General features: G+C 44.3%; 1 protein-coding gene across 1 annotated transcript; it reads right to left on the reverse strand.

The window, feature by feature from the left end:
• Window positions 1-293: 293 nt before the first annotated feature.
• Window positions 294-7,390, reverse strand: alkbh1 (alkB homolog 1, histone H2A dioxygenase). The gene is made up of 6 exons (XM_023825360.2): window positions 7,175-7,390; window positions 5,265-5,373; window positions 4,426-4,588; window positions 3,654-3,744; window positions 1,473-1,666; window positions 294-998 (listed from the first exon to the last, which is right to left on the reverse strand). The coding sequence occupies exons 1-6, from the start codon at window positions 7,316-7,318 to the stop codon at window positions 566-568; spliced, it is 1,134 nt and encodes a 377-aa protein (XP_023681128.2). The 5' UTR covers window positions 7,319-7,390; the 3' UTR covers window positions 294-565.
• Between the last annotated feature and the right edge of the window lie 4,232 nt (window positions 7,391-11,622).

The following is an 11,622-nucleotide window of genomic DNA, read 5'->3' on the forward strand; positions in this document are numbered from 1 at the left end:
CAGGAAACAATGCAGTCCCATCTCCAGGGAGTATGTGTGCCTCAGGTGGAGGGACAGACGCTAAGAACTCACAGGTGTGACCCACAGAACGATGTCCAGTTGGATGTCAGCTCGTATACAATCAACATCAGGAACCCACCAAGACAATTTGCTGGAAACTACGCGCAGACATTATATGACCCAAGTCATTGTGTATAACATGAAACAACAGCCCATTGCTCATATTAAACAGATTATACTATGCACCAGAAATAGTTTATAGCTTAATAAAGTGGAATATGAAGTTATCCAGGTCTCGTTAAACCTCAAAGAAACCTTTATTGTGGTGGGATTTTGATTAACATTATATTAACATAATGCAATCTTTGCCGGTAAAATGGACTGAACCAATGAGTCATGCTTGCATTTCGTTAAAAACAGAACCACAATAGAGCAAAATAGTTGTTTTTAAATATTGTTTCTGAAAATAAATTACGTCAAGGGCGCCACGGTGACCATGCTGACTGGCTGTGACTCCTGTCATTACGAGGTTCTGGGTAAAAAAGGTCCAAAGCGTCGCCTTCCGTCACGAGTCAGCCGAGCTGCTCCGCCTCCTTTTGGGCTTTGGGTTCTCATCCCCGGTCGTCTCCTCTTGGTGGTACGATTCTCCAGACAGGGCCACCGCAGGCCGTGAATTGGCTGCGGCTGAGAAGAGCTGCCCTGGAGCCAGGACCTGCCTGACAGTCGCGTTGACGCGAGAGGCCTCTATGTAGCGTGTGCACACCTCCCAGTCCTCCTCCGGCACCTTGCTAACCAGCGAGTCCTCCGGAGTGTCCTCCTCAGGCGGGCCGAGGGGAGCGGGGAATCCAGCAGGCGGGGAAACGATACGGGGTACAGCGTGGTAAAGCAGCCGGCTGGCGCCGGACATCACCATGACATCGCCGCTATGCATGAACATGGCTGTGGGGGCGTCCTCCCTCTTAGCTCCGCCCAGCAGGAACACGGCGGACTGTCCAAAGCTGCCAAAGCAAGCAAACAGAGGGTCACGCCAGGATCACACGTTAGCGAAGGCGGTCACCCGAAGACTGCATGTCAGTAAAGGCAATCACCTGAGGAAGATACGTGAGCAGGAAGGAAGCCTGTTTGACACTTAACTTAATCACAAGCAGAAATTCTCTGACATAGCATTGTCATTGCAGGAGGATTTAATTATTTGCATACATCAAGAAAAATAAACTATATACTTTATCAGGAAAAGGTGAGTCTGCCAATATTAGGGGGGGGCGCATTCCCTATAATTCGGACTCCCCAGCCAAAGAGTTAGCAAAGGCATTCAAATCGTTAAACAAGCAGCCATATTATCATGAAAACATGCCTGCCTAAATCACTTTGTGTCCCCTAAATGGCTTTACCACAAGGTCAAAGGTCAAAGCACACCTGTATTGGTCTTATACCTCCTTGCAGGTGTCCCGGAGCGGCCGGCCCCAGCTCACCTGAACGACAGCAGGGGCCAGCTGTGGTCCAGCTCTGACTCATCCACGTGGATGCCAAGCGACGAGTCTGTGTGGTAGTAGTTCAGAATCCCCGCCTCGGCCCGGAAGCCTGGGAAGCCGCAGGCCGCGGCTACGTGCCCGGACAGCCGAGCGAGGTCTGCCGGGAAGGCGGTGTGGCGATCGGCGGAGTAGGTCTGAAGGACAGGGGGAGGAGGTTAAGAACCAGCATGCTGACAGCCCTAGGTACTGCAGCACCTTGTGTATCCAGAACGGTGTAAGGAAACTGACGGGCAAGGTTTAGAAAAACACAAGTAATATATACAAAAAGGTGATCATTTACATGGATACATTACTGGGAGTTCACTTACAGGGGTGTGTATAGGGGTGGGCCCACAGGGACACTGGCCCCAGCAGAAAGCTAATTGGTCCCTGGAGCGCTCCCTCCCCTGTCACTCATAAATTCCAAATAAATCATTGGCTAAAGGTTGGCCCCTCTGCTTGAATTATGGCCGCCCACCTGAAGTTCATTTACCCTTATTTTTATATTGCCAAAACCATTCATCATGTGATAAAGTCTGTATTGGCTGCAGACGATACCTGCCAGACCTGAAAGGGAATACAATGAGGCTCATATACCAGCAATTTGGCCTGGTAACGTTAGATCAACATTTAGAGAACATTATGCATGCTACCACATGGGTGCATCAGTGGGCCCTGGAAGTCGAGAGCTTAGCAGGTACGGATCCAGCTGGGGACCCGAGATGAAGCCTCATAAAGAGCCGTCAGAGGTGCGAGGATCCACAGCGAAGCGCTTTTACAGACGTCGCCATAAACGTAAACAACCGTAAGCTGCGCTAAAAGCACCTGCTGGCGTGATGGAGCCGTGCATCAGAGCCGTACACGCCATCTGCTTAGCAGCTAATTACGTAATAGCAGGCTGGGGGCGACTTGGGAAATACATCATCTGACCGGCAACGTCACCGGGACTTCAGGGCCACAGATTAACACAGAGAACCCCCCCGCATCCCCTCTCCATCACCCCCCCGGCTAATGGGGCCCCGCCATCCGCCCTCTGCCAAACGCCCGCCCCCCCCCACCCCCCGGCCGCTGTCAGCCGCCAGGAAATGTCAGCCGGGGACCAGATCCTAATGAATCCGGCGTGGAGCTCCGGGCCGATTTAATGCGGCAGGAGACTAAACACTTTGATGCAATTAGCATATGAAAGAGACAGGTGTCATTGCCTGAGCAATTAAAGAGGAGCTGCCCAGAGAGAGGCTGCGAGCTCAAAGCGCCCCAAACACACAGAGCTGCTCACATGCTCTGCACGTCACGTATAAAACATACCGACATGAATCTGGAAGTCATATGATGATCCTAATGCTCCTACAAATATGTTCTGCCACCTCAGAACTATGGATTTTAACTTTAAGTTTAATATTCATATCAAGTTTCCTATGTCTGATTAGAAGCCCACTAGAGATGGAACGGTAGGAAAATTTTTATCATGAGTGACCGTGAAATTATCATGGTTATCAGTATTATCATTGTGTTGTTAAAATGTATGAAGATATTTCATCACGTTTTATATTGAAAACACAAATAAAATTAGTAGCACTACGTACGTTTTGTTTGCATGAACATTAAATTAATAACACAGCCAACACGTTATGTAAATATATGAAAACCATATCAAATGCACATTAACGTTAAAAAATACCGGCACTGCCTTCCCGCCCGTGTCTGACACCAAACAAACCCAAGTTCCGCGCTGCCCTGGCGCCTAGGAGACCGTTGCTAACTTTGGTCGATGCTGGACAGTATTTAACGCCAGTGTGGTAATCAACCACAATTTTAATGATAAATAAAACATGAAACGGCAATAATAACCTTCGGGAATTTTTCTGTGGTTTACTGTGAAACTGGCAACCATTTCATCCCTAATGTCTATAGAACCTAGCAGGGTGACTCACTGTAAGTGGTCTAAACTATGAAACAAATAAGTGCGAGTGTGATAATTATCGTAAATGACGCCCCCCCCCCCCCCCCCGCTCAGACTGATTTCCTGATAGATACTACATGTGTGGGCAAGTCTAGTGAGACAGGTGAAGGCAAACCCCCCCCCGTCCAAAGCCCATTATACATTCTACGACCTGCTGAAATGATCGGAGTAGGACGGTCTACCTTCGTGTCCCAGTTGTAGTGGTATCCCAGAGTCACCCATCTCAGCTTCTCCAGTAGCGTCTTGGCCTCCGATTTGCTGCCACTCTTATTCCTGGGGGGCGTTAAAAGGTAAAGTTGAGGACACAAGAGAAACCTTGTCCTCCTAAGCGCTCGGTATAAGACAGGGCAGTCAGGGAACCTTACATATGTGGTCACATAGCCGATAGGTGTGGCACACTGGGGACCCAGGCTGTTAACCTAATAAACTTGCTAACCTCGGCACTCAACAAATAACGTGTAGTAAACGCAGACTGATTCCTTTCAGGATGCAGGAGTTACCCGCTCGCCTGCAGAAATTTTTAATGTTTCCTGACATCGTCTATTGCCTTCTGACCTCATTGTGCCAGCTCATTATGTCTCTCTGCAGATGGAAGCCAATCCACAGCTTAATTTCTCTAGCACCGCCTGTTTAAAGTGTCAGCACTGATCGAGGACAGCTCTGCATCACAAGTCAACCCTGAAATTCACACCCAATCATCTCAGGTACCACTACGGCACCCGTGCATTCCAGACAAGCGGCGGACTGTTACACATAGTTGCGTTACCAAGGTGCCATCCTGGGGTGGGCCTTTGGGGAACATGGCCACACCCCTGCCTACAGATAGCCACACCCCATTCACCAATAGTCACACCCATGCCCATGTTGACCTATAGCCACACCCCTGTCAAACCATGGCCACACCCCTGGATACCCAATTGCGAGGTGTGTGGGGGCAGGAAGGAGGCGGCCCACCGGATGCGCTCAGCACTCCTCTCCCAGATGTTCTCGGTCTCCGCCGGGGCCATGTGTATATCCAGATTGCAGACGTTGGGCTTCTGCGGGTACACCTTGAGACTCTGTGTCACCCAGTGCTGCTGCGAGCCAAGAAGGAATGGGTTTGAGATGAAGATGAAACCTGTACGAGGAAGGATAGTGTCAGGGAGGCTGCAGGTGCGCAGCACGCCGGCAGGGCAAGACCGTCATCTAAGACTGGTCTTGGACACTAGTCTCGGAAGGTTCCAGTCCAATTAGCTGTATGGGGGTCATTTAAAAGAAAGGACAGAGAAAACATTGATGCACAACCCAGAGCACAACACCCTGGTCACATGGTTCTTCTCACTGTCCCACCCTCAGTAAGTCTTACAAATCAGAAATTATTTGTTTAGCCAACCCTTTATGCAAAGTATTTTTGAGAAAAAAAGCCGGGTCAGACAATCCCCAGAGCAATTGGTGAGTAGGGACTTTGCTCAGGGTCCCAATGATGGAATCACTCTGCCCACCCTGGGATTTGAAAACATTGAACTTTCAATCACCGACACGCCATTCTAATCTGATAACTTGCACACCATTCACCCCTTGACCACCTCTTGTACTACCTGTTGCTCTGTAGACCAGTGTTTGGTCCTCGGGGACCCACAGTCGGTCCACGTTTTTGCTCCCTCCGAGCTCCCTGCCAGACAGTGCACATTTAAAAACATGGACTGTCTGTGGGCCCCCAAGGACCGGATTGGGGAACGCTGCTGTAGATCATTCCTTTTGGTTGGGGACGTAAAGAAAAAAACAAGGCAGCTCCATTTCATTGCATGACCTACCTGGATATCCCTCAAGACCATAGGCTTTCCAGTCTTTGATGGGGTGAAGTCCCGCCCCCCGAGCATCCCTCTCACTGATGGCTGCCAAGTTCAGTTTAGCAGCAAATACCTGAAGTATGCAAACAGGCTGTCAATCATCCCTGAGTGAACCAATCACAGCAGCCTTTGTCCAGTTCCTGCTCACACATTACGAAACATACGACAGTGTGAAACACCGTAATGATCTGATTGCTATCCATGCATGTGGCCTCTGATAAAACTGTCAGCTTACCTAATAAATCACTGATAACAATGATTAATGGAACAACATCTACTTTCATCAACACATAAATCTTGAAACCTTTTCGCTCATAAAAACGACACAGATAATGATTCATAATTGATGATGCCACTTAATACCTGTAAAATGCATTATCATATGCAAATTGGACACATGGCCCAAAGTTTCATTAAAACTGGATGCGGCGTGCACAACACCATGTGACAGCATCGACAAATTAGACAAGCTGGGATTTTATGCTTCCATGTCACTGATGTTCTACAGAATTACAGATGAATTACAATAAACTAATTTTACTAAATTACAAGTCCCATAGTACAAAATGTAATCATGCTAATTAACAGAAAAGATAAACACAGCAAAACCTTTTCACCTCAGTTAATCCATAATTGCTGGAAATGGTTATCATGGTAAAAAGCTTAGGGTTCTTGGGAAAGGCATAACATTTTAAAAACAATTAGTATAATTCAAAAACCTTTAATTAGAACCTAATTTACATTTACAAAACAGCTAAAGTAACTATGTATCCAAATAATTATGTAATTAAAAAATGAAACACTAAAGCTGGAAAAAAAATAACTCTGAAGCACTATGTCTTAGTATTTTTCTGGAAAAATAACCTTAAATGCATAATGTGTATATTTAAATGTATCAAAGTGGATGAGATGCAATGATGAATTCGGCTTTTAAGAAAATCTTTCCAAAAATACAAAGAGGACCTAATTGTAGATATGCCCATCGCTGCAGAGCTGCACTGTATTTCCAATTTGGTCTAAATTTTATCTTATCTAAATGGTGAATATGGCCAAAAATGCAAATAGAAACTATACAAATATTGGCTTCTCTAGACATACAATTCCAACTCTGCACTGCACTGTGTAGGCTGACACCTCTATTTTAAATGGGCAACCAAAGATATCTGAAACATTGCACCCAGTACATCTACAGCCAGGCAGTTTTTCTTCAGGAATTCCAAGCATTGTAAGAAGAAAGAAATATCTGCATGCTAGCCTGGAGGCTATAAGCATAGGGCACAAGGCAGGAGACACAAAAGTCCAGCTTCTCACAGTATGCATGCTCACACACCATAAACAAGGTAGACACACACTTTAATGCTTTCTCAACAATTTGCAGATTTGCTCCCATGATTTTAATATACAGATTTTTTTTACTCATCTCATGTTTAATAAATGCCAGTCTCACGTCACATGCGTCCTGGCTGTCAATGGTCTGTACTGTATAAGAGGTTGGGATATATTGATGGATGGATAAATGCCAGTCGAGACATATTTACTAATGGTATGCTTCACATGAATTTACTAAGGTTATTTGTTTCGGTTTTAATGATTTCCAAGAACAAATTTGAATTTTATATAGAAATTTGAATTATTTTAGAGCGGGACACGTAAATAACATGTACTTAAATTCCCTGTCTGAACAGAGCAATCTCATATTCTATGGTTACATGTTTCTCTTAAACACTACAGCCACTGCTGCAATTATCAGAAGTAACAAATGCAATACGCTCGTGTGTCACTACGGTACGTGCCATTACTTATAAAATTATGTGGTGTGAAATTAATGTAGCCTGACGAAGAGCCGAATCTCATGTTATATAAAACGCAATTACCTTTTCATTTCTCAGACCTTTTGCGAAGTCTATCACGTCGCTGAAATCAGGAGGCGGCACTCGGCGTTTGTAAAACTTAAATAACTTCCTAAAGGCGTCCTGGCCATGCTCCGCCACGGCCGCCGCCATCTTCGCCATCCTCATCTGAACTATGAACTCGCGGCTGGTAACATTATTTCTTAAAACAAACAAATAAAACGGCCTGTTTTATTATTAAAGTAATCCATTATAATAAAAATGCAGTGCTATCTGTTAAATGACACAAGTAGTTATATTTTCAGTTTCACAATAAAATACATAATGTGCATCACGTGGTATCAGGTTAAAGGTAAACAGGGATGAGAGGTTTATCCACCGTTTTAGGTGGTAAATATGTTTAGGCGATGCGAAGTCGTGGACGAGCTGATTTTCACGTTGTGTAAAAAATATTTTGGATTAGAATGTTTGGCTGGAAATACTGTTTTAATACGATCACTCCTTCTGTAGGAAACTAATAGTATATCGGTTTAGTTTCACTGTGGCCGCATATACATTATGAGCGATTAATCCTTGCTTAGTTTCTTCTTGTGGTCAGGAGTAGGTGTTGGTCTTACCTTCCGCTTTTGCGCGACCTTAATTTGTTTTGGAAATGAACGATCTCAAACAGTGGCATATATGCGCTTTTGATGTAGCTAATTTTAGGTTTATAATGAAATAATATGTGTAATAACGACAGTGTAAATCTTGATCATTTCCCAGATCAGTCTTCACAACCCTTGTACTCACAGTACGAGACGATGTGTGCCAGCTTATTTGGATTAATTGTTCCTTTATTTATATAATTTACTAATGCAGGGGTTTTTACTGAAATTTAAATCTTAAGATTCAATCCGCATCTCCATCATTAGTAATGGATCTTAGTGTTCAGCCAGATGAAAAAACAATGTACTGGTTTCTGAAATGATCAGGTAACCCTGGGGCAGAGGTGAATAGTTCAGGTCCAGAATGTAAAAATCCAGACCAAGGTTTTGTTTCATACAACCAATGTCTCGACTGTGACATTTATACCCAACTGGTTGGTTGAAACAAAATCTTTTTATATTTTTATTTTCTGGACCTGGGGAAAATCTGCCCTGGAGAAAATGCATTGAAGATAACCTTAAAAAAATCCTTCACTGTGCAGCAATGGGGTCTAGGGCTAGGCAATATGATGGTATTATGGGTAATTGACAATATTATGGAGCTTAGTTACGCTGTTTGGTAGACGTAGAATTGGTAGAGGCTGCTGGGATTGCTGTAGAGGCTGCTGGGATTGCTGTACTGATCGGAAGTGGTGTAGTCGCTGTGTGCACTTGTGTTGTGTTGTGTGCCTGTTGAAGCGGTTGATTTGATTTGAATTATCTGTAAAGGTATATTTGAGCGTTTGTGTGCCAGCACGGTTACGTGGGTGGTTGTTGTTGTTTTCATTTTTTACTCTTATTTTTACGTGTGTACTTGTCTGTCCTTGTGAGTGTTACCGACAGCTGCGGGCGCGAGCGGCGTTTCTGTTTGCGTCCTTCGCATCAAACACCCGCGGGTAATATTATCGAACATCGGTAACATTAACTGTAAAAGGTCAGTTGCTCCGGAGCTTTGCTCGGTCGCCGGTCGGGGCCGGGAGGACATTTTCCACTTTTTTTCCCGCTCCGGCAGTAGCCTGCTTTGAGAGGGTTTTTGTGGTTTTTTGGCCTCCCTAGAGCAACTTCGCTTTAGTTTAAGCTAAACGTGGTTCAGCAGGAAGTTAATCTCGGGTAAGTAATTGTAAATTTGGTTATTTTAAAAGTAAAATTTAAAGGTTGTTATCGCTGACGCTGCCGGATAATTTATAATAAAGTACCGATTTAACGCAAGTGTTAATTCAGTGCTTTAGTGTACTCGGCACTTTGTTTTAACTATACGTTAATTAGATCAACTAAAAGTTTAAATAATCTCTATTAATATACTGGGCTGGGAGTAAAGGACGGGGACATAGTGAGTTAGGTAATTATGGGGCCAACTCAGTGTTGTGTTTGCAAGATGTTTGCCCTTCTGGATGCTTGCGTCCAGTCGGACTTCGTCTGCGAGCGATGTGGGTTAGTTGACTCACTCATGGTCCAGGTTCGTGACCTAGAGGAGCGACTGGCTCTCATCCAGCATAGCAATGAGTTAAAGGAGAGAGTTAATACGCCTTCTAGGGAGACTATGTGTACGTCACAAGCGGGGAGGGGGGAGAATGATGAACAGGTAGGTCGAGAGAGCTGGGTGAACGTAGGTCGTAGACGTAGAAAAGGGCGTACACAGTTCACAGAGGCGGCATCACCTGAAGTAACGGTTTCTAACCGCTTTCAGGTGCTTCCAGCTTTAGAGCCGGAAGAGACTGGGGAGGCAGGTGGGCCCTTGGGCACCAAGGAGCCACCTAACCCCAGTAGGAGGGAGGTTGTGGTAGTAGGGGATTCAATTATAAGAGGTGTAGATAGTTATGTGTGCACCCGTGATAGAGGGTCCCGTACGGTGTCTTGCCTGCCTGGTGCCCAGGTAGGGGACCTTCCAGATCGAGTGGACAGGCTTTTGGCCCCAGCCGGGGTGGATCCAGTGGTCGTGGTGCATGTTGGCACCAATGACATAGGAAAGGGCAGAAGGGCTGTTCTGCAAGATAAATTTATAGAAGTCGCGGATAAGCTTAGAAGCAGAACATCCACGGTGGTATTCTCTGGAATACTTCCCGTGCCACGTGCAAGTCAGGCAAAATTAGCTGAGATAAGGGGATTAAATGCGTGGCTAAAATGGTGGTGTAGGAAAGAGGGGTTCAGGTTTATGGGGCACTGGAAGACCTTCTGGAACAGGTGGGACCTGTTCAAGCCGGACGGGTTGCATCTGAACCATAGGGGAACCAGTGTATTGGGGAGGCGTATGTGCAGAATAGTTGAGGAATGTTTAAACTAGGGACTGGGGGGGCAGGGAGGTCAGTTATGAATTTATGTGGGGAGAGACGGAAAGCCCAAATAAATATTAAAAGTAGACACTGTAAAAGGCCTACCATTAGTGGTCTGTATTTGAATGCTAGGAGTATTAGAAACAAAATTAATGACTTAGAGGCTTTAATTTCTTCAGACAATTACGACATTATAGGAATAACTGAAACATGGATGAGTGACAATGATGGTGATGAATATAATATGGATGGTTATACGTTGTTCCGTAGAGACCGGATAGGCAAGAAGGGAGGTGGTGTTGCAGTATACGTAAAAGAAAACTTGCAGGCAAGGGATCTCACTGATATAAATAAAAATTCAGAAGCTGTATGGATCAAACTTGATGCTAAAGATTCAAATGGCCTAATTGTCGGGGTTTGTTATAGGGCACCTAATGTAGCTGTAGAGGAAAGCAGAATATTATATGATGATATCAGGATTATGAGTAATAAAAATGATGTGGTGGTTATGGGTGATTTTAATTTACCTGGGATACAGTGGGACACAGTCTCTGGCTCTTCTGTAAATGAACTTGAGATGGTGGAATTAGTACAGGATTGTTTTTTTACTCAGTTTGTTAATACTCCTACCAGGGGAGAAGCCCTTCTTGATCTCGTTTTTTGTAATAACCAGGATAGGATTGGAAAATTAGAGGTTTTAGACCCATTGTACGGTAGTGATCATAACATGGTTAAATTCGAGGTTAATTTTAGTGTCCGAAGAGCAAAGTCTAAATTAAAAGTATACAATGTTAGGAAGGCTAACTTTAATGGTATGAGACGGAAATTAGAAACTGTAAACTGGACAGAGTTAAATAGCAAAACAGTTGAAGAGGCATGGGAATTTTTCAAAAGCACATTGTTGCAAGTGCAAGAGGACTTCATACCTGTTTCCAGCAAAACTAAATCTAGGAAACGACAACCAAGGTGGTTTACTAAGGAAATTAAGAGTAAAGTCAGGAGGAAAAGGGCTCTGTTCCACAACTGGAAAATAACTAATGATTTCAAAATCAAGCAGGAGTATCTAAGTCTACAGGCAGAGTTAAAAAATGACATTAGGCTATCAAAGAGGGATGTAGAAAGAAAAATTGCATTGGAGGCTAAGCATGACAGTAAAGGTTTCTTCCAATATTTTAACTCCAAGAGAGCACTAAAAGCTGAAATCACTAATTTGCAGGATAGTAAGGGCCTTATAATTGATAACGAAATTGATATGGTAAACGAGTTTAATGATTATTTTTCAAGGGTGTTCACAATAGAGAACACAAGTAATTTACCACCAATTAATACGAATACAGCATCGTCTATGACCAATATATGTATAACTGAGGTTGATGTGATACTAAGCCTAGCTAAACTCAAAATAAATAAATCGCAGGGGCCTGATGGCATCTTACCTTTAGTCTTGAAAGAGATGAGGGATATTATTAGCCAACCTTTGACTTTAATATTCCAGAAATCGTTATCTGCGGGTGTGGTA

This window comes from Paramormyrops kingsleyae, chromosome 19 (genome assembly GCF_048594095.1).
Source record: "Paramormyrops kingsleyae isolate MSU_618 chromosome 19, PKINGS_0.4, whole genome shotgun sequence".
Taxonomy (NCBI): domain Eukaryota; kingdom Metazoa; phylum Chordata; class Actinopteri; order Osteoglossiformes; family Mormyridae; genus Paramormyrops; species Paramormyrops kingsleyae.

Bases quoted from the DNA above. Each gene is read 5' to 3' on its own strand.
- alkbh1 (XM_023825360.2), bottom strand. From the start codon at position 7,318: ATGAGGATGGCGAAGATGGCGGCGGCCGTGGCGGAGCATGGCCAGGAC. The intron at 5,374-7,174 runs GTAATTGCGTTT...TGCATACTTCAG, and splicing joins AAGGTCTGAGAAATGAAAAG to GTATTTGCTGCTAAACTGAA. The intron at 1,667-3,653 runs GTAGACCGTCCT...CCTGTCCTTCAG, and splicing joins ACTACAACTGGGACACGAAG to ACCTACTCCGCCGATCGCCA.